At 39.2% G+C, this 20,243-nt stretch overlaps 2 protein-coding genes and 1 pseudogene across 10 annotated transcripts; 2 read left to right on the plus strand and 1 right to left on the minus strand.

Annotated features, from left to right (window-relative positions):
• Positions 1–610: 610 nt before the first annotated feature.
• Positions 611–12,590, plus strand: LOC109009651. Its single transcript, XM_018990233.2, has 2 exons — positions 611–873; positions 11,832–12,590. Exons 1-2 carry the CDS (start codon positions 771–773, stop codon positions 12,173–12,175), a joined length of 447 nt encoding a protein of 148 aa, XP_018845778.1. The 5' UTR covers positions 611–770; the 3' UTR covers positions 12,176–12,590.
• LOC118347717 lies at positions 893–1,836 on the minus strand (annotated as a pseudogene).
• A 602-nt stretch (positions 12,591–13,192) lies between the features above and the next one.
• LOC109009661 lies at positions 13,193–18,082 on the plus strand. Of its 9 annotated transcripts, none has more exons than XR_001999092.2 (13): positions 13,193–13,341; positions 13,435–13,491; positions 13,601–13,652; positions 13,750–13,841; positions 13,918–14,048; positions 14,165–14,288; positions 14,431–14,558; positions 14,652–14,975; positions 15,077–15,835; positions 16,861–16,983; positions 17,074–17,141; positions 17,639–17,837; positions 17,932–18,082. XR_001999092.2 is itself a non-coding variant. In XM_018990304.2 (13 exons), exons 1-13 carry the CDS (start codon positions 13,317–13,319, stop codon positions 17,649–17,651), a joined length of 1,695 nt encoding a protein of 564 aa, XP_018845849.1. In that variant the 5' UTR covers positions 13,193–13,316; the 3' UTR covers positions 17,652–18,082. The 9 variants fall into 9 exon arrangements, 8 of the variants coding, with proteins under 8 accessions (XP_018845849.1, XP_018845841.1, XP_018845802.1 ...); XM_018990304.2 differs by having other exon boundaries at positions 15,077–15,506; positions 15,708–15,835; positions 17,639–18,082; XM_018990296.2 differs by having other exon boundaries at positions 15,077–15,122; positions 15,237–15,835; positions 17,639–18,082.
• Positions 18,083–20,243: the final 2,161 nt, after the last annotated feature.

The raw sequence follows: 20,243 nt of genomic DNA on the forward strand, positions 1-20,243 counted from the left end.
AATTGATGCATATGCTGGGGAGCTCGATTTGGGCTCCCGTTTTTCTCTCACGTTTGACGTGGGAAGGTCAACTGGCCTTTTTTTTTCTTTTTCTTTTTCTTTTTTGTCTTCCCATTTCTCCCCACTGGGTGAAATACACGAAAAAAATATTACATGTTCATGTGAATAATATAACTGTTTAAGTCCACTTTTATCTTTTCATGTATTTCCTGTGACTTTAGCATTATTAGTTTAATAAAATAAAATTATCATGCTAACTATTTGAAAAATGAAAAGAAGAAAATCTATCAGTTTATCAGTTTGTACGTCAGATTGTAAAATTATTTTTCTTATAAAGTAAATCTATCAGTTTGTGAATTTATTTTGTATAAACTCTTTATGTAACAGTTCTAGATGATAAAATGATAATTATTCTTTTCATTTTACAAACCATTAACGTGATAATGTTACTTTATTAAACTAACAATACTAAAGTCACATAAAATACATGAAAAGAAAAAACAGGACTTAAACAGTTATATTATTACCATAAGCAGGTGAATATTTCATCCAATGAAGAGAAATTTGAAGAAAAAAAAAAAAGGAGGTTGGGGGTGCCGGGGGGGGGGAGGAGGCCAGTTGACCTTCCCGCGTCAAACGGGAGATAAAAAGGGGAACGGCTCCCTAGCATTTCTCACAAGGAAAACAAAAACCAGATACTTTTAAAAACAAAAATCGCCCGGACAAAGCCCTTTATTGGCACACGTTGATACAGACCAGCAGTACTTTCGATGGAGCCGCCATCTCCACCGTCTTTTCCTCCGAAAGAGTCGCTCATTAACCGCTGCAAACCCATTTGGCGTTCTTTCTTGATCTTCAATCTCGCTCTCGGAGGTCAGCCCCTACTCTTCCTCCCTGTTTTGTCTGCATGCATGCATCATGTATGTGCTTCGTGCACTTGAATGTGGCTCAGAGGTTGGTTAAAAAAAATATGGATTTAGTGACACTGTGGACTTACGAGTAATGGGTTTTGCTATAGGTGTTGAATTGATCAGTTTCTGGTGTGGACTACTGGGTAATGGGTTTTGCTATAGGTAGAAGATTCTTTGAAGTGATCTGATTTCGGATGGGCTTTCGTCGGTTTGCATTTTTAGCCTATAATGTGTTTGACGAATTGGTTATTAGGAGTTCTTTAAGGTTGTATTGGCTTTGATTATGTGCTGTTTTGACCTATGACTATTTGATGCTTTTTCTTTTTAATTTTGTTTTGAGTTCTCCTTGCCACTTCTCCCCAACGTTTTCCTTTTTTTGTCTGAAAGGAAGTTTTATAATATTACTAAACATTTAAAGTTGATGACAAGGTTGAAGAGATAAACTACATCAACATATTCCAACCATCCAAAAACTCCGAATTCATATTTAGCATGCAAGAAGCTCCGAATTCATATTTAGACCAAAACAGAACAGTAGATCAGCTAAATCTATATTTTTGAGGTGGCTGTTGAGTTGGTAACAATCCAAAGTGCTTCTTAAGAAGCACTCGTTTCGTTTAGTATTTGTCATCAGGGGAGAAGCAGGCTGGATGAGCAGATGGTGCTGCCAGTACCAGTGGCAATTCTTTCTTAGTTTTTTTTTTATTGGCACCGGGTGTCCGAGAACTGCATCCCGACTAATCCTGGGAGTACACAGGCCCTCGATAAGGAGTTTCCCGCAAGTGCACCCCAGGTAATTCAAGGGGAAAATCCCCCAGTGGCCCTTAGAGATTGTTTGCACCTAGTGGAATCTGAACATTGACAATTCTTTCTTAGTAGTATCGACTTTGTCGCCATTCTCGTTTATGTAGAACTGGAGATACATTTTTGCTTATTGTTCAGTCCACCATTTAGCCAAACAAAGAAGAGTGCTAACTATGAACGGTCCTCGTGCTAAGGGTTTAACAGATGGGGGGAATTTTCCATTTAACCAACAGATATGCATCCATTTTATGGGAAATGTTAGATGGTTGGATCAAAATTTTCCTTTTTCCAAAACTTCCATTTGATTATCTGTAAGGATAAGAAAATGGTTGGTAAATAAGTTGATTCTGATGAAGAGATCTGGCCATGATCATGTTTTTGTTTATAACATTTGAACTTACACAAGTACAATCATTGTATGAATGGGCATTTGTAGGCACCAAAACAAGCACAAAGTTTTACAACATTTTCTAACTTTTTCTCGTAACTTTTTCTCTCCATCCATCTGAGAAAAAATGATGTCTCATTTCGACGGTGTTAATTTCCTGTTAATAGTGGTCGAGTTCACTGATGTTTAGCACAGTTTCTTCATTTTTTTATGAGTAGTTGCGTCGTGATGGGGTCAAGTAGGAATGTTATCATTGATCAAAAGTGTTTTGAGTTTAAGAAAGTTAATGAAAGGTGGTGGAGAATCACAGAGAGCAGTTGTCGCGCTGTGAAACACATCTCCATTGACCAAGAATTTTTGGGGTGGTTGGCTGCCATGGTGAAGGAACGTGTAGCCTATTATGGGGGTTCTTCCGATTTTCTTAGATCGCAAAGAAGTGGGTCTTAGGTCTTGGTGGTGCAGAGGCAGCGTAACTCCTATGGGAGATTCTTCTCCTTATCAGATTTCAGACAAGTGAAGCGGTGTGGTTTGATAGTGATACCGGAAGGGAGGAAGGGGATAGGTTGGAGGATCTTTGGAGATATGCTGAAGGAAATCTCTGCAACCTCCTCTGTTTTCTTTTTTCTTTTTCTTTTTCTTTTTTTTTTTTTTTTTTTTGGGGGGGGGGGTAGTCACCCATGGCTGCCTTCTCCTCCATCGCAGGGCACCAATCTTTCTCCTCGTACAAAGAGGCTTTGTCTCGAGCTCCAAAACACGCAGAGAGGTCAGGTGATTCTTCTTCTTTGGTGAAGGCACAATACTGCGAAGGGGATGGCAGGAGTGTGTTGAGGCTAAATATGGAAACTTTGTTGCACGCCTTGGCTGAAATGGAGAAGCAAGTTGGTACTTTGCAGACTAATATGGTTATATTAAAACGATGCGTTGAGGAGGGTGTGAAGAGGGATTTAGGTTTGGGTCAAGAAGAAGGTCCTTGCAATGGGCTGGGTCAAGAGCCGATGGGTCTAAGGGTAAGGGCTTGTCTCTAGTTGGGCCTCAAGTGCCTAAGGTCTGTCCTCAAGGGCCCAGCGGCCTATCACGCAAGCCCAACTGCATTTCTATGTGGAGCAACAGGCCCAACCCAAATCGTTCCAGGCCCAGGCTACAAAGACAGCTTGGAGACGCAGGCCTTCGAGCGCCGATATCCCATCGTCGTCAAGTGGGACCTCAACCCCCACTGCCGGCGATGGTTTAGGGGTCGACGTCGATGGTGATGGGTTCGCCAGCGAGGTCTAGGGTGTCAGAATGTGCGCCTGCAAAGTTCAGTGAAACCGATCTGTTCCTGCGTAGTGTCGAGAGCTTCATTTTGTCGTCGGAGTTTGCACAAAAATAGTTGTGCGAGGTGGTCGGAGGCTCCGCTATCTCTTCTATGCTGTCAGAAATGCCAGAGCATGGTCTTTCGATTTTGGGGTCTCTGATATGCACTCCACCCCTAGAGATGGGTGGTTTTGATAGGAACAAGCTGGGGGATTGCAACACTCTCGAAAATGTGAGACTCTCTGAAACTTTTGTGGCACCTGGAGGTGAATCTGAATTAGCTTGTGGCTCAAATCCAATTTCGGATCTGCAATTGGCTCTATTTGATAATGATTGTGTTGGTGGGGAAGGGGCTGTTCTAACCCCTCTGTGTACACTTCCTCCCAGTCCTAAATATTCCCGTTGTTCTTCAACCTGGGTTTTCAAGAAGGTGGAGGAGATACAAGCTGTTATAGGGTCTCTTGTGGTGGCTACGAAGAACAATTTAAGGCCCTTCTCGTGGCAATTGAAGATAGCCGTTCGAAGTCAACCACAAAGAGAGATAGGGAACTTTAAAGGCTAACTTGTTTCATCAATTATGATGTGAAGGAAGGGAGTGGCGAAAGGGATAGATCGAAGGGGAGGGGCAATCTATGTTTACATGAAGCCTAAGATTATATCTTGAAATGTGTGGGGGCTTAATGATTGCAATAAACGCATTCATATCAAATCATTATTGCGGATGTGGAAGGGTGATGTGGTGTGTTTTCAAGAAACAAAACTGCGATTCATTGATAGAAGAATTGTGCGGAGCTTATGAGGGTGCTCGTATATGGGTTGGTCTTACTTGGCCTCTTTGGGAGCCTCAGCCAGAGTGTTACTAATGTGGGATAAAAGAGTGGTTGAAGTGATGAGGAGTGTATTGGAGATTTCTCAGTAGCGGCTCTATTCAAAAACGTTATTGACAGATGGGAATGGGCATTTGTAGGCACCTATGGTCCTGATGTGGACAGGAATAGGAGAAGATTGTAGGAGGAGTTGGCGAGTCTATACTCCTTATGGGATGTACCGTGGTGCATGGAGGGTGATTTTAACATTATCCGCATTCCTAGTGAGTGATCAGGGCATTATCGGAATTGTGTGGCCATGAAGGAGTTCTTCAAGTTCATTTTTTATCTAGACCTCATGGACCCCTGGTAGGAGGCGAGTACACTTGGTCAAATTGTTGGGTTTGGTCGAAATTGGATAGATTCCTTGTCTCTCCTTCGTGGAAAGCCCACTATCCAGAGGTATGTCAGAAACAGCTAGCTCAAGTCAGCTCAGATCATTATCCTATTCTACTAGATTGTAGGGGCATTCACAGGGGTCATCGGTACTTGAAGTTTAAGAACATGTGGCTAACAGCAGATGGGTTTGTAGAGATGGTGCGTGCTTGGTGGTCATTGTATCAGTTTACTAGCACTCCAAGTTTTATTTTTGCAGGTAAGCTGAAGGCTCTGAAGCAAGACCTAAAGAAGTGGAACTTGGAAGTTTTTTGCCACATTGACAATCAAAAGTCTACCATTTTGGAGGAATTGCAGGAGTTAGAGGGAAGAAAATTATTGGGAGATACCTCAGAGGAGGTGCTATTGAGGAAGGGCACGGTTATGGCAAATTTGGAGAGGGTTCTGTTGTTGGAAGAGACTTCATGGCGTAAAAAATCCAGGGCCCTTTCTTATTCATTAGCAATAAGCACCGAATCCAAGATTTTCTCTCTCCTCTCATTTCTCTCTCCGTACGTAAAAACTTCCAAAAATATTTTCGCGTCTAAGATGATCGCTATGGCCTCTTGATGGTGTTCCTGCTGGTGGATTATTCTTTGGAAGGAAGACGCCTCCTGGAAGGTTGTGAAAAGCCTGAGTTTGGGTTTAGACACTATCCGTTGGTTATCGAGAACTCTGGAGGGATGCGCGAAAACTGGAAGCAAGGATTTTTACTCTGCTCACCGTGAAGGAGGCAGAGCTTTCACCACATAGCGGTGTTCAAACTCTCATGGCTTTTACATGGCCTTGGTGGAGTACGGTGGGGACGCCGTCGCAATCTCATTTTTATCTCGGAGGACAGGGATGGAGTGGGGTGGAGAAACCTTGTGGTAGTGCTGTAGGAGGCTGGCAGAGAAGGTGGTAAAACTTTCCTTCCACCACTGCCTCGGTCGTACAGGGAGGCTTTGGAGTCATCTCGAGAGGCGCGAAAACCAGAGAAAACAGACTTACGAAAGTCAGACGGCAATATTCTTTCGGCAGGAAATCAGTTTGGTGAAGGAGATGGCAGAGCATGGTTGGGGTAGAAAGTAGAAAGAGTGTTGAAGGAATTGCACGATATGCAATGGAGGATAAAGGACATGTCTGATCAACTTTATAAGTTGAAACGCTGCGTTGAAGGGCTTTCTGAAGGGGAGTGGTGCATGGGCTCGGGCCTTGGCCCGTATGTGGGAAAGAATGTGGGAAAGGGTCAATTGGGTGGGCCTGTAGGTAAAGCTCGAGTTATGGGCTAGTCCAAAGTTAAGGCAAAGGTGGTTGGTTTGGGAACTTGGCTTCAACCCAAGAGGATGCCGAAGTAGAAGGGTCTTTCCTGGCGCAAGAAGACCCAGCACGATGAGGGCCCATCGAAGTACAGACCCGAGCCACTGTTGCCGGTGAAGACCCAAATAACCTCGCCGAAGGCCAGTGTCGACGGTAGCTTTGCCGTCAGCTGCAATTGTATCGGAGCAAAGGGGAGCGGAGTTGAGCAGTTTTGTTGCTCTTATAGCCCTCACTGTCACGGGACCTACATAGAACAGGTCGACAGCGGTCTCTGTTCTCTCTCCGATGACAACTGTCTCTGTTGTCCCTTCGACGATAACGACAATGGTGGCTGGGCATACACAGACAACGTTGGATGGTGACTTTTTGACTAGGAAGACTAACTGCGCAGATGCAAAGGCCTTGTCGTCGTCCTTTGTAGCACCCACCACCACGGGACCTGCACAGAACAGGTTGCAAACTTCACAAGTGGCATCTGGAGAATTTTTGGCTTCAAACAGTGGTGTTATGGTGGTTTCTGGAGTAGTGGAACATGATGAAAAAAATGATGAGCTTTCTGTGAAGGAGCCAGAAGGGGTAGATTTGCAGTTAGCTATCTGTGAAGGGGAGTGCATGAACGGGGGAGATGTTGAACCTATACGCATGCTTCCCCAAAATCCGAATTCAGACCAGTTCATTTCGGATTGGGTGTTTTAAGAAAGTGGGGGACCTACAAGCCCGTCTTGGTGTGTCTTGTCCAGGCTTTGAAGAATAATTCAGGGCTCTCCTTGTTGCCATTGAAGATAGCCGATCGAAGTCCGCCACTAAGAGAGATAGGGAACTTAAAAAGCTTAAATGCTCTATAAATTATAAAGTGAAGGAGGGGAGTGGCAGAAGGGATAAAATGGAAGGGACGGGAGTTACTATTGTCCATGAAACCTAAGATCTTCTCATGGAACGTGTGGGGGCTTAATGATCGCAATAAACGCCTCTACATTAAATCTTTATTGCGATCATGGAAGGTTGTTGTGGTGTATTTTCAAGAAACAAAATTGAGGATCGTTGATAGAAGACTTATTCACAGCTTGTGGGGGTGTTCGTATGTAGGTTGGTCTTATTTGCCTTCGGTAGGAGCGGATGGGGGTGTTCTCTTAGTATGGGATAAAAGGGTGGTCGAGACGGTTGAGGAGTGCGTTGGGACTTTTTTGGTTGCTAATCTTTTTAAAAATGTAGTAGATGGGTGGGAATGGGCTTATGTAGGCATTTATAGGCCTAATTTGGATAGAGAGAGGAGAAGACTTTGGGAGGAGTTGGCGGGCTTATATTGTTTATGGGTGGGGATTTCAACATCACTCGCTTCCCGAGCGAGAGATCAGGTAACTCTCGCACTTCTACAGCTTTGGAGGAGTATCGCATCTTTTATTTGCGAATGCTACACTCTTCTTTTGTGAAGTGGAGTTGGGCCAAATTCAAGCTCTACGAGCACTTTCGTTATGCTTTGAAGCCGAGTCGGGGCTTAAGGTCAACCTTGACAAATTTGAGATGGTGGCGGTGGGTGGGGTGCCTCAAATTAGCAGCCTAGCAGATCTCTTGGGGTGTAAAGTGTCTTGTCTGCCTATGAAATATTTGGGCCTCCCCTTGGAGGCGACTTTCAAAGCAAGAGCTATTTGGGAAGGGGTTATTGAGAAAGTGGAGAAAATGTTGGCTAGGTGGAAACGGTTGTATCTATCGAAGGGAGGGTGGATTCCACAAATCACAAGCACTTTATCTAATCTCCCGACCTATTTCCTATCTCTATTTTCATTGCCTGTTGGGGTGGCAAATAGGATCAAGAAGTTATTTCGGACTTTCTTGTGGGTGGTTTGGGGGGAGAAAAACAAATTCCATCTTGTTAATTGGAATAAAGTTTGTTCCACAATATCAAGTGGAGGTTTGGGTGTGTGTAATCTAAAGACTTTCAACAAAGCGTCATTGGGGAAATGGCTATGGAGGTATCATTTGGAGGGTGAATTATTGTGGAAGGAAGTTGTTGACTCTAGGCATGGAGGTGCTTGGGGTGGTTGGTGCATTAATTTAGTGAGGGGGTGGTATGGCTTGGGTTTGTGGAGATATATTAGGGAGGGTTGGCAGTATTTCGAAAACAACATCAGTTATATGGTTGGTCAAGGTATTAGAATCAGGTTTTGGCAGGATGTTTAGTATGGATAGCGCTCTTTGGAGAGGGCCTTCCCAGCTCTCTATAGTATTGCAACTAATAGGGAGGCTACGGTGGCAGATGTGCTAGTATTTGCTCATGGTACCTATCAGTGGAACATTCTATTCACTCGGGATAACCATGACTGGGAGCTGTCTACCGTTGCAGAATTTTTCAGCTTGCTACACTCAAGAGAGATAGTGGCACAGGTTGATAGAACACAATGGAGAACCAATAGCAGCAAGAAGTTCACAGTGAAGGCATATTATAAAATGCTAGCTTCACAAGGTAATGTACCTTTCCCGTGGAAGAGCATTTGGAGGTCTCGCGTACCCTCCAAAGTGGCCTTCTTTGTGTGGACTGCAGCCCTGCAGAATATTCTAACCATAGACAACTTACGGAAGAGGGGTCTCATTGTGATAGATTGGTGTTATATGTGCAACAAAATACGGGGAATCAGTAGACCATCTTTTATTACATTGTGAGGTGACAAAGGAGTTATGGGATGAGATATTTAGTAGAGTGAATGGTGCTTGGGTTATGCTGTCAAAGGTGGCTGATATGCTTGCCTGCTGGAAGGGTATTCAAGGCTGTCCCCAGGTGGCAGCAGTTTGGAAGATGATACCTTTATGCATTATGTGGTGTATTTAGATGGAGAGGAACGCGAGGTGCTTTGAAGATAGTGAGAGAACAATGGCGGAGCTTCAAAATTTTTTTCTACACACTTTACTCCTATGGTTTTCAGCTATTGTCCTTAATGGAAACAATGTGCATGATTTCTTCTCCTCTTTAATGTAGTGCTTTTAGAATGTATGTAGGCGTTTTTTTTTGTATACTCCCTGTGTACATAGACTATACCTATTTTTCATTCATATCAATGAAACTTACTTATAAAAAAAAAAAAAAAATCCAGGCCCTTTGGTTGAAAGAAGGTGATAAGTGTACAAAGTACTTTCACAAAGTGGCTAATTCACATCGGCGCAGTAACGGTATTGAGTCGCTACATTCAGGTACTCAGGTGCTATCTTCTTCTCCCAAACTAGAAAACCATATTATGCATTATTATGAGACCCTTCTCACAAAACCGACTTGTTGGAGGCCGAAACATGATACCTTGTCCTTTGAGGCAATTGACTCTCAGAGTGTGAGTGTTTTGGAGAGACCTTTTGATGAAGATGAGATCTACAAGGTCATCTCTGGTATGGCTAAGGATAAAGCACCAGGGCCGGATGATTTTTCAATGGGTTTCTTTCAAACTTGTTGGGACATTGTGAAATGTGATGTTATGCAGGTCTTTAGTGAATTTCACTCTTTTCAAAAATTTGAAAAATCCCTTAATGCAACGTTCATCGCTTTCGTTCCCAATGAACACAGGGCTTCGATTATTGAGGATTTTTGCCCTATAAGCCTGGTTAGTGGTGTATACAAGATTATTTTGAAGGTTCTTGCCAACCGGTTAAGTCTTGTGTTGGAACATATTATTTCCAAGCCTCAGAAATAATTTATTCGTGGGAGACAAATTTTTGACTCGGTGCTCATTGCAAATGAGTGCTTGGACCATAGATTGCGGGAGGGAGGTTCAAGTATTCCTTGCAAGGTTGACATGGAGAAGGCCTATGATCACATGAACTGGGAATTTCTTTTATACCTGCTTGGGAGATGTGGCTTTGGTGATAGGTGGATTTCCTGGATACGTCATTGTATTTCTACTGCTCGGTTCTCATTTCTAGTTAACGGTACACCTGTTAGTTTTTTTTTTAGTTCCCGGGGTTTGCGGCAAGGAGATCATCTATCTCTTCTTTTGTTTGTTATAGTTATGGAGGCTCTTAGCCAGATGGTGCAGGCCGCTGTTGGTGGAGGTTTCTTATCTGGTTTTCAGGTGGACAATGGCACTGGTGGCTCTATTATCATCTCACACCTTTTATTTGCAGATGATACTTTACTCTTTTGTGAAGTAGATAATAGCCAGATCCAAACTTTACGAGCACTGTTACTTTGCTTTGAAGCAATTTCGGGACTCAAGGAGAATCTTGGTAAGTCCAAGATGGTTCCGATGGGTGCGGTCTCAAATATCCTCAATTTAGCAAGCCTTTTGGATTGTAAGGTGTCCTCTTTGCCAATGAAATATCTGGGTCTTCTATTGGGAGCAACTTTTAAGACTAGGGCTATATGGATGGGGTGGCGGAGAAGATAGATAAAAGGTTGGCTGGTTGGAACAGGTGTATTTATCGAAAGGGGGTTGTCTCACCCTTATTAAGAGCACCCTTACTAACCTCTCCACATATTTTTTATCTCTGTTTCCTATGCCTGCAGGAGTGTTGAACAGGATGGAGAAACTCTTTAGAGCATTCTTATGGGGGGGCATGGGGGAGGAGAAGAAATTACATCTAGGTAGATGAAAGACAGTATGTGCTCCAGTTGTATATGGGGGGTTGGGAGTATGTAATTTGAGAATTTTTAATACAACTCTATTGGGAAAATGGCTATGGAGATATCACTCGGATGAGGGATCATTGTGGAAGGAAATTATCAATGTTAAATATGGAGCTGCTCGGGGTGGTTGGTGCTCCAACGAAATGAGAGGGGGGTATGGTGTGGGTTGATGAAAATTTATAAGGAGGGAGTGACCATGCTTTGAAAAACAGATTCACTTTGTAGCCGAAGAGGGCAATCAAATCATTTTTTGACGAGACGTGTGGTGTGAAGATCATGCATTGGAAATGGCTTTTCCGGCTCTCTATCGTATTGCAGCTAATAGGGAGGCTTCAGTGACGGATATGCGGCTATTTTCTCATGGTTCTCATCAGTGGAATATTATTTTTAATAGGGATTTTCACGATTGGGAATTATCAATTGTATCAAATTTTTTCAGCCTACTATACTTCATAGGGACTCCTATGGCACAGCGTGATAGATTGAAAAAGTGGAGGTCTAATAATCACAAGAAATGTACAGTTAAGGCGTACTATAAAATTTTGTCAACACAAGACTATACTCCGTTCCCTTGGAAGAATATTTAGAGGTCTCGTGTGCCTTCTAAAGTAGCCTTTTTTGTATGTAATACCGCTTTTGGGAAGATCTTGACCACGGACAATCTGAGGAAGAGTGGATGTGAGGTAACAAGGGTGTTGTGGGATGAGATCTTTCAAAAGGTTGATGTTGCTTGGATTATGCCTTTGAAGGTGGTGGATTTGTTGGGTTGTTGTTGGAAGATGCAAGGCTGTCATCAAGTGGCAGCAGTGTGAAAGATGACCTCATTGTGTATCATGAGGTGTATTTGGTCGGAAAGGAATGCGCGTTGCTTTGAAGATGAGGAACGCACAATGGCGGAGCTGAGGAATTTTTTTCTCCACACTTTACTGCTTTGGTTTTCTGCTATTGTACTAAATGGGGACAATGTTCATGATTTCTTGTCTTTAATTTATCGCTCTTAGAATGTATTTAGGTGATCTTCTGTATATTTCATGTGTACACGGACTATGCCTATTTCATTCATATCAATAATATTTATGTCTTACTTATATAAATAAATAAATAAAACAATCTTTGTATGAACTTTATTATATTCTGTCCTTGACCACCTTGTGTAGTTGCTGATGGTCTGAAGTAATGAATCACTCCATATCATGCAAATTCTTATTCAGAATCTCTTGAAGGACATGAAAACTCACACTATTAACAAGAGAAACACAGGGCTACTTGCTGATTTGCGTTTCTCTCAGCTTACATGTTTGCAGGGGCAAGAAAGAAAGATGCAGTCATTGCTAATAGCAAAGCTGCAGAAAAAAAGTTCGATGATCACAAAGCTACGGAAGAAGATCCCTCCGAACCTAATACGAGTCCAGCTACCCCAATTGCTGAGATGCCATATCTCCCTTATTCAGTACTGGAGCCATTGAAGGTCCTGGAGCCCATCCCTGAAGATCAGCAGCTTGAACTTTTCCAATGGATTTTGGAAGAGAAAAGAAAAGTCAAACCCAAAAATCGTCAAGAGAAGCAACGAAATGATGAAGACAAGGCAATACTAAAACAGTATATTCGAGCAAAATCCATTCCAAGTCTTTAGTTGATACTTTTCTTGACCAAATATTTAGATTTGAAAAAGTTGAATTGTTTATTATATTTTGTGAAAATTTGAAAAAGTTGTAATGATGAGATGAGATGAATTGAGGTGAGTTTCGAGTCCAAATGGGGCGTAGAGAACATGCTACAAGGGACAGACTCTCACATAAGGTCTTATTGTGGAACTCATTTTGAACTTTCAGATAGATAGTCAATAGATTTACATTGGTTAGGCTATACGTACTGTTTAGACATCGACTATAGAGCCCATTTTTCCTCAATAAGCACTGAACTCGTTTGTCAGTGAAGGAAAAACAAGACGTGATTTACTATAATCTAGCAGTTGTATTTTCATTTGGTTCTGTAAGAGTTGGATATTTGAAAGCCTTACCCAATAAGTCCAAATTTTATGTCGTCAATACCGAAATCGTCTGAATATATCACATTTTGTGTATTGCCTGATGAAGAGAGGACCATCATGTCATCATTCTCTTCTTCATTGCCATGTCGTGGTCAAACTGCTTTCGTTTTACAAGTAAATGAAGAGTAGTTGGTGTAGTTATGTAGTGTGGACCGTAGCATCGTTGGAGCCCTTGGATTAAAAGAGAAGAAATTATTAACAAATTGATGGTCCTGATTTAACCAAAAAAAATAAAAATATGGTCACAGACATGAAAAGGATGGTATTGATCAACAACAAAATGAAGCACAATCTTCTTCCCTTTTTTACTGTTTGATTTTGGGAAACTGTCAAAAAGTCGTCACAAAGCTTGGAGACAAGTCTCCAAGTTTGCTTGTGAATTTTGCAGGAAACAATTACCAAATAAATTAACTAAAACTGACTCATGATTCATTATTGTTAGCTATGAGCGAGACAAAAATATATAGTTTTGGCATCCCAGCCAGTGTTTGAGGTGGTCCAATACGTTTTTAGACGTTAGCAAGGACGAAGGACCCCACCAACGTGTTAAAACTTCCCTGAAGTCCAACCACGTCCACATTTCCCAATCCAATCCCCTCGCAGACAACCCATATTCAGCAGGGTCCAAGTCCAAGCCTTTGCATTTCCTCAAACCGATCAATTCAAAAATCTCAAACTGAAACATAAATTTGATCAGATTCTCCTACAAACTTCTTGACATACAATGCCTGGAAACATCCTGGTTTCAGGTATTAACTACTGTCTCATTACTGCAATTCAAATATGGGGAGTTGCATCTGTATTAGTTTTAATAGTTAATTTGCATATTTCATCAACTCCAGTTCGGGAATTCTTCGGGCTTCCATCGTCGTCACCTTCTTCACCTATATCCTTAAAAGGTAGGCACCTAACACGTCTCTTCATCTTCTCTTCCTTCATAGATGCCTACAATGGTTTCCTTTTTCTAAAAAAAAAAAGAAGTTAATGGAGTGTATATTGTAATTTCAGTTTCCATGGGGAAAATAGAGTACCAAACTTCAGATAAGGAAGAGTTCTCTTTGTAAGGATTACGGCATTCACTCAATATTTAAACTTTAGAGTATTTTATTGGTTTCAACATTTGCTACTTTATATTATTGGCCATGACATATCCAAAGTTGTTCTGATTTTCACAGCCCATTAACAACCCTCCGAGACAACTTGATTGTTGCACTTTTGGATGCTGATGGGAAAGAAATATCACGTGCAGGTTTATAGAGATATTTCCATTTGAGTTCATATAATCTAGTATGGAACCTTATGAGGATCAACATATTTTGTGGCAGGGGTTGAGACCAAGTCTATAGTGGAGAGAGGTCTTTGGGATGACCTTTTTCTCCTAGAAGGAGGTGGTCACGTGCAGATGAAGTTGCAGTTTGTCCTCAATGAAGACGAGCGCAACCGAATTCGAATGATGGTGTTGTTTCTTTTCCCACATCTCAATTGTTCTCCAAAGTCGGCATTTTTAGTTTTTCTATGTGAGGTATTTCTTGACTTTTTTTATTTAGAATGCGGGTTGTCATCTTTTTGTAGAGAGAATCGGCTTTGAAAATGAAACATGATGAGCTTCTCAAGCGTAGTATTCATAGTCCTAAGAGTGATACTACTGCTGGTGGTAATGTTGCATTGTCTTTGGACTTAAGCAATGAGGCCTCAGGTTAGATCTTACTCACCAATTGGAAAAAATTGTGAAAGCTTTGAGTAGAAAAAGAATTGTAATATGTAGAAATAATGACAGGTTTTTAGTTGTCAATGTGGTCTTGATTATACCTTTTCTGAAAGGTTTCTTTAAATTGAAGCAGTAAGTGTCAAAGAGGAAGCCTCCAAAGCTTGTTTGGTATCAAATCCTATTAATTTCAGCGAGGTTGAAAAATCTGGTTCTGAGAGCATAAAAGGAATACATCCTGATCAGAATCAATCAACCTCAGTTAAGCATTACCACTTTGCAGTGTAATCTTTAAACTCTTTTACTAGAAAGAAACTTGAAAAGTACAGTTGATTTTTATTTCACCTGTTTTAGAATGATGCAGATCAATATGAAGAGTTGTTATTGGCAATGCCTGCATCACAAGGAGTTGATGTCCATCTTATTGAAGTAAGTCACAGGGAAACAATGGAGGAGAATGAGAGTAGGACACTTCCTGCTGAATTTCCTACAAGAGCCATTTGTTCCGTTGGAGTGCTTTCTGTAGAATCAGGATTAGATGTTGCTGCCACAAGCAATTCAATATCTCATGATCTGGAAGAAACTATGGCTCATAGCCATCAGAAGCAGACTCAGCCTGGGAAAACCCGTAGCAACGTAAGGAAAATGATAAGTGCCTTTGAAGGCAGTCTATCTCAGGTACATTTAGCATGCAACTTCAATAGTATTCTCCACACATTGTTCCATATTAATATATGTTTTGTAAAAATCATGATTCATGATGGTAAATGTTGAAGCAGGATATGTGGTCTCAAGTGAAGCCACCACCAACAGAATTTCAGTCAAGTAAGTCTATAACAGAAGCTCCTTTAAAAAGTCAGCACTTAAATAAAGCAAAGACAAGAATTACTAAAGCAGAAGACTCAATACCAGGAAGACCAACTAATCCTTTTCTTGCAGAGGAGTTGAAACATGGCCCAACCTATTTCAGGAAAAGAGAAGAACAAATTAGCTTACTTGGACATAAATCATCTCAGGACAGTTGCCAACTGGAAGAGTTGAACAATGACAAATTTCAGATTATTGGAACAATGCCAAGTCTTGAGAATAAATTCAAGGCAGTGAATAAAGAAGTAGATAAAGAGGAAGAGAAATGTCATCAAGATTTGATGCAAGCATCGACATTTGAAACACCTACAGTATCAGGGAGGATGCTTGATGAGCATTCAGGTAGACACCCTCATAATTTGTTTATTGATAAGCAAGATTCTTGTTCCAATCCAGTCATAGAGGAGAGTAGAAGGGGAATTCAAACTAAAAATGTTCAAAACATGGATGTTGAAGGAGCTTCAAGACATAGATTGGAATCAGTAGAATATAATGTAAATAAGCATTCCTTATTCGAAAGCTCTGGTGTCTGGATATTTCCAGTTGAAGCAAGACGCTTGTGTGTAACGACTGGGGGTACAAAAATGATAGATCTAATGGGTGGTTACAGTATGGAGCCGGAGGTCCATCAAGGGAAGTTAAATCTCTCTACGAGAGACAATGTGGAAGAGGTATCTGAACTTTCCTCCAAGCCTTTGGTTTCTTTACATTTGTGAATAATTGAGTTTCAAATTCTGTAAATTCAAATGATAGTATTTGACACTTTTCCCTTCTTATTAAATTCTCTCTTGGTAAATCTTTTTACCATGTATAAACCATAGTTTAAAAAAGGAGAAGATAGATATCAAACATAACCAAAAAGTTCTGATTGTGCCGGTGTCAGAGTGTAAGGAATAGAAGTAAAAGAGAATGAGAAAGGAGTGAAGATACAGTGAATACAATTAGTCTTCAAACTATGGGTGTTTATGTAAACTTGTAATCATCCTCATCAAAAGACAGTTAGCACTGCTATATAAGTTAATAGAACTCCCCTATAACAGTGGATAACTGATGTCAGACTTGCTAACGGTGGTTAAATGAAAAATTATTCTTCAAACGTTGTCAAGAATTAACCACCCACCAACGTTAATCTTGATAAAGTATAAGTCCACTTCTATAAGCTTATTTTCTTAATGGAAGTCCGGGAGCCTATGTTAAGTATTGGAACTGTAAGAAGAGGTGTCTCATGGAACTAGTTGTAGATACAACCTTCTAATTAAGACACTCTTATCTTACATTGTATGATCTGTAGTAAACCATATATATATATATATATATATATATATTCTGTCCCGGTTCCATATGTTGTCCCAAAATCTTACTTATTGCTGTGATGTATGCTACTTGCATGGTTGCAGTATTCAGGACAGGACATATTATCTTGTATAATCAAACCTTAACGTTTCACTCTAAATATGTCAATTTCATGCCCAGCATTCTATCCATAATGTTTGAGTGGACACAATACATTATTTTGATCTAAACCGTCTATGTAACAGAATCAAAGACTTTGTGAATGACTAATTTACTTGTAGAACTATATTTTGAAGAAGTTCCATCTAGTTGGAACCTTGGACCTGACATGTTGGAGATGGTTCTCTTTATTTAACTGGGAACCAATCTGATGATCCGGTTATTGTGTTTGCATCATCTTCAGCATAGTGTGGATGCTGGAATTGCTGTTAAGGTGAATAAAGATGAGAAGACTTGCCACGAAATAAGGAACTCAAAACATGAAAGATCAGAGAATACTGAGACTTCTGGAGGACTGGTGGGACAGGTTACTTCAATTTTATTTGAGCTGCACTTCAATGACTTCCTCTCTGACCCATAATCGAAATATTCTAAGATTCTGTTTGCCTTTTCCCAGGTAGTAAAAGTTGCAATCATGATAGGATTTGGATTGCTTGTTCTTCTTACCAGACAAAAGAATAACAGGTAATATCCTTGTCATTCAAATTGTGTTTATCTCAAATGTGTTTAAACTTCTATTCCATGCCTTTTACTGCCTTGATCGTCCCAAACTTCTGCATTAAGAAATTGGGTTAGCCAATGTTGAGATATCCAAGTTTAGCTTCAGAATGACTGACAGCTACTGTATGCTGTCATACGTAAATTGCTTAAAGTATCTTGCGCTGTTCTGCTATATGTTGTCGATGTAGTAAATGACCAATGTTTGCCTCTTTGTCCTTCACAATCAACACAATCCACCAGACTACACATGTAATCAGTAAAGCTAATTGCTATATGACCTTAAAAGAATGCACAGGACATCATATCATTTCCTAACATCTGAAATAAGAAGGTTATAGATTTAGATAATTCAGTGCATATTAGAAGTGCATTCTAACATTGTATCAGGCATGTGCTTTTAAGGGGTAGCATCATATCAATGCCTTGTTCTATGTCATGCTCACACGGGTTAATTAACTCAGGAACTGCAGATAAAAGTTTCCGTTGATCAATCTTTCATCATCATGCCAAGGAACTTTCTTGTATCCACAAAATGTTTTCCCCAGTTCTTTTCTCTAGTTAGTTTTGATTGGAAGTAAATATGGAGAAAGCATGCCCAAATTTCATTTCTAAAGAGGATGCGGATGTGCTGTTCTCCGATCCAGATGTAAATCCATCAAGGTAAATATCATTTCTAAAGAAAAATTTTATTAAGCCTAGATGACCACTTCCATGTTTAAATGGACAGAAATGCACCTTTTATGTTGAGCAACAGGTATGTGATTCTGATTTAAGGACCTCATAAGGAACCAGAAATAAGCCATGACAGCAGTGGCAATTTCTTGCAAGATATCTTGACAAAGACAATTGTAATAAATTAGTACTTGTGGCCTTTCCATGGAGTCATTGAATATTGTTGAACCCAAGAGGTTAGATACTCTTAACCTGTTCTAATATAGGTCGACAATGTCAAAGAAACCAACGAGTTATGGATTAGCCAAAAATGTTAAGAGCATCAAATTCTTGTATTGTACAGTTTTAAGATCTGCTTCTTAGGATTTTACAGTTTTTACACCTCTATTTAAGCATTAGAAGCTAGAACCGTTTCAATTGAAATCTCCATTTATTCTTTTTTTTTTTTTTTTTTCGGTTTTCACTTTTCATCTCAACTGTTTTTAGGATTATAAAGACTCTCAATTTTGTTTAGTTTTTTCTTTTATTATTATTAATGAATGTTTGAGTTATTTTATTCGCAAACTTGCACACGGGAGAACACACTCTCTGTACTATTTATATGGTGAGATTTGATTCGTAATAAAATTTTAAAATTAAATTCTTTTACAAATCAACTTACGTCAACGGTGTGAAAGGTGTGTCCTTCATATTGGCTTGTAAATATAATTTGTCATCAACAAGTTGTTGGCAATATTTTGGCAAACACATATAATATATACGACGAAAAAGAATTTGAGTCAAGTGGAAGTCAAACCCAAAAATGGGGGTATAAACACATTCCAAGTTTGGGCAAAGAAGTGTGAACATTTTCAGAGTCCAAGACCATCAATGTGAAAGATAAGAACAAACGAGTTTACATTCATTTAGGATTTATTGACAAGAAGAAGAAGAAGTGTGATCGGCAACAAGAATGTCCAAGTACGCATGCTTAGTTTTTTCTCTTTTTCTTTTTCTTTTTTTAAAAATAGGTTTTCGAGTTCTTTTTTTTTTCATCTTTAAATCACTTAATATAAATTTATCAAACATATTGTTTTTTTTTTTTTCAAATGCACTTTTAAACCATTTTAAATACTTTTCAAAGCTCTTAGAGCATTCTCATTAGATTAGCTAAAAACTAAATTCAATGAGAATTTAGCTATTAAGTCATAAAATAGCTCACATTGAAATAGCTATTGGTTTAAAAGTGCAATATAGCTACAGTAATATAGCTACAGTAATAACTAAATAGCTCACATTGAAATATTTAGAATATAGCTACAGTAATATCTAAAATAATTTTCAAATTTGAAAGAAACTATTCATTCATCAAATCTATTTTATATTCTTTTTTTCTCTCTCCTTTTAATATCAATTATTTCTCTCTCCATTTTAAATGACAATTGAAAAAATATAATTAAAATACAATTATTAATTAATATATAATATTATGAATAGTAATCTATGATAAAATAAAATAAATTCATAATTAAAAAAATTAAAAAATTTTCAAAATTATTAATTACTCATTACTATATAATGAATAAATAGATAATCTAATGTGGAGATTTGATGTGAATAGTCAAAGTTAAATTTATCTTATATTATTTTATTGTCATATAATGAAAAAATAGATATTCCAATGTAGAAATTTATGTGAATGTAATAGCTAAATGCTAAATTTATCTTACATTCATAAAAAATGTACTTTAACTTTAGCTAATCCAATGAGAGTGCTCTAATGAGTGTACTTTGGGATTGTTAGAAGATTATCCATCCGCCCTAAACTTGTACTTAATATTAGGGAAATAACAGGTATACCAGCCTCACGCACTTTTTAAAAAAAAAGTAAATAAATTTAAAACTTACAAATAAAAATTTACTTTTTAACGATGGACCTGTTAAGAGCTTAGACATCCTAAAACTATATAGTCGTAATATTATTCTATCTGATTTATTGAAAAAATCTAAGAATAAACATTTTATTACATGGGACTATAATATGTATGGAATTTCAGGTTTTCAAAAACCGTCCGTCTCTAATAGACAGGTAGCACAAACACGAAGAAGTTCTTGGATTCTATAATCAAGTCCCATTGATTAATTAAATCATTAGTTAATTGATTAATACATTAGTTAATTGGTTTCAGCACATTCATATAAATCATTCTTCTTCTTCTTCTTCTTTTTATTTTTTATAAGAATTTATAATTATTAAGAAAAAAAAATCACTATTCTTTTAATGGGAGGATTGTCACGTAGCATCAGTATGCCACATGTCAACCTTTGATTGGTTACCGTGGACATTGATGTCACATTTTAACTAATCAAGGATTGGCATGTGGCATCCCATTAGTCTTTTAACAATATAGTTTA

Source organism: Juglans regia, chromosome 1 (genome assembly GCF_001411555.2).
Source record: "Juglans regia cultivar Chandler chromosome 1, Walnut 2.0, whole genome shotgun sequence".
NCBI classification, from domain to species: domain Eukaryota; kingdom Viridiplantae; phylum Streptophyta; class Magnoliopsida; order Fagales; family Juglandaceae; genus Juglans; species Juglans regia.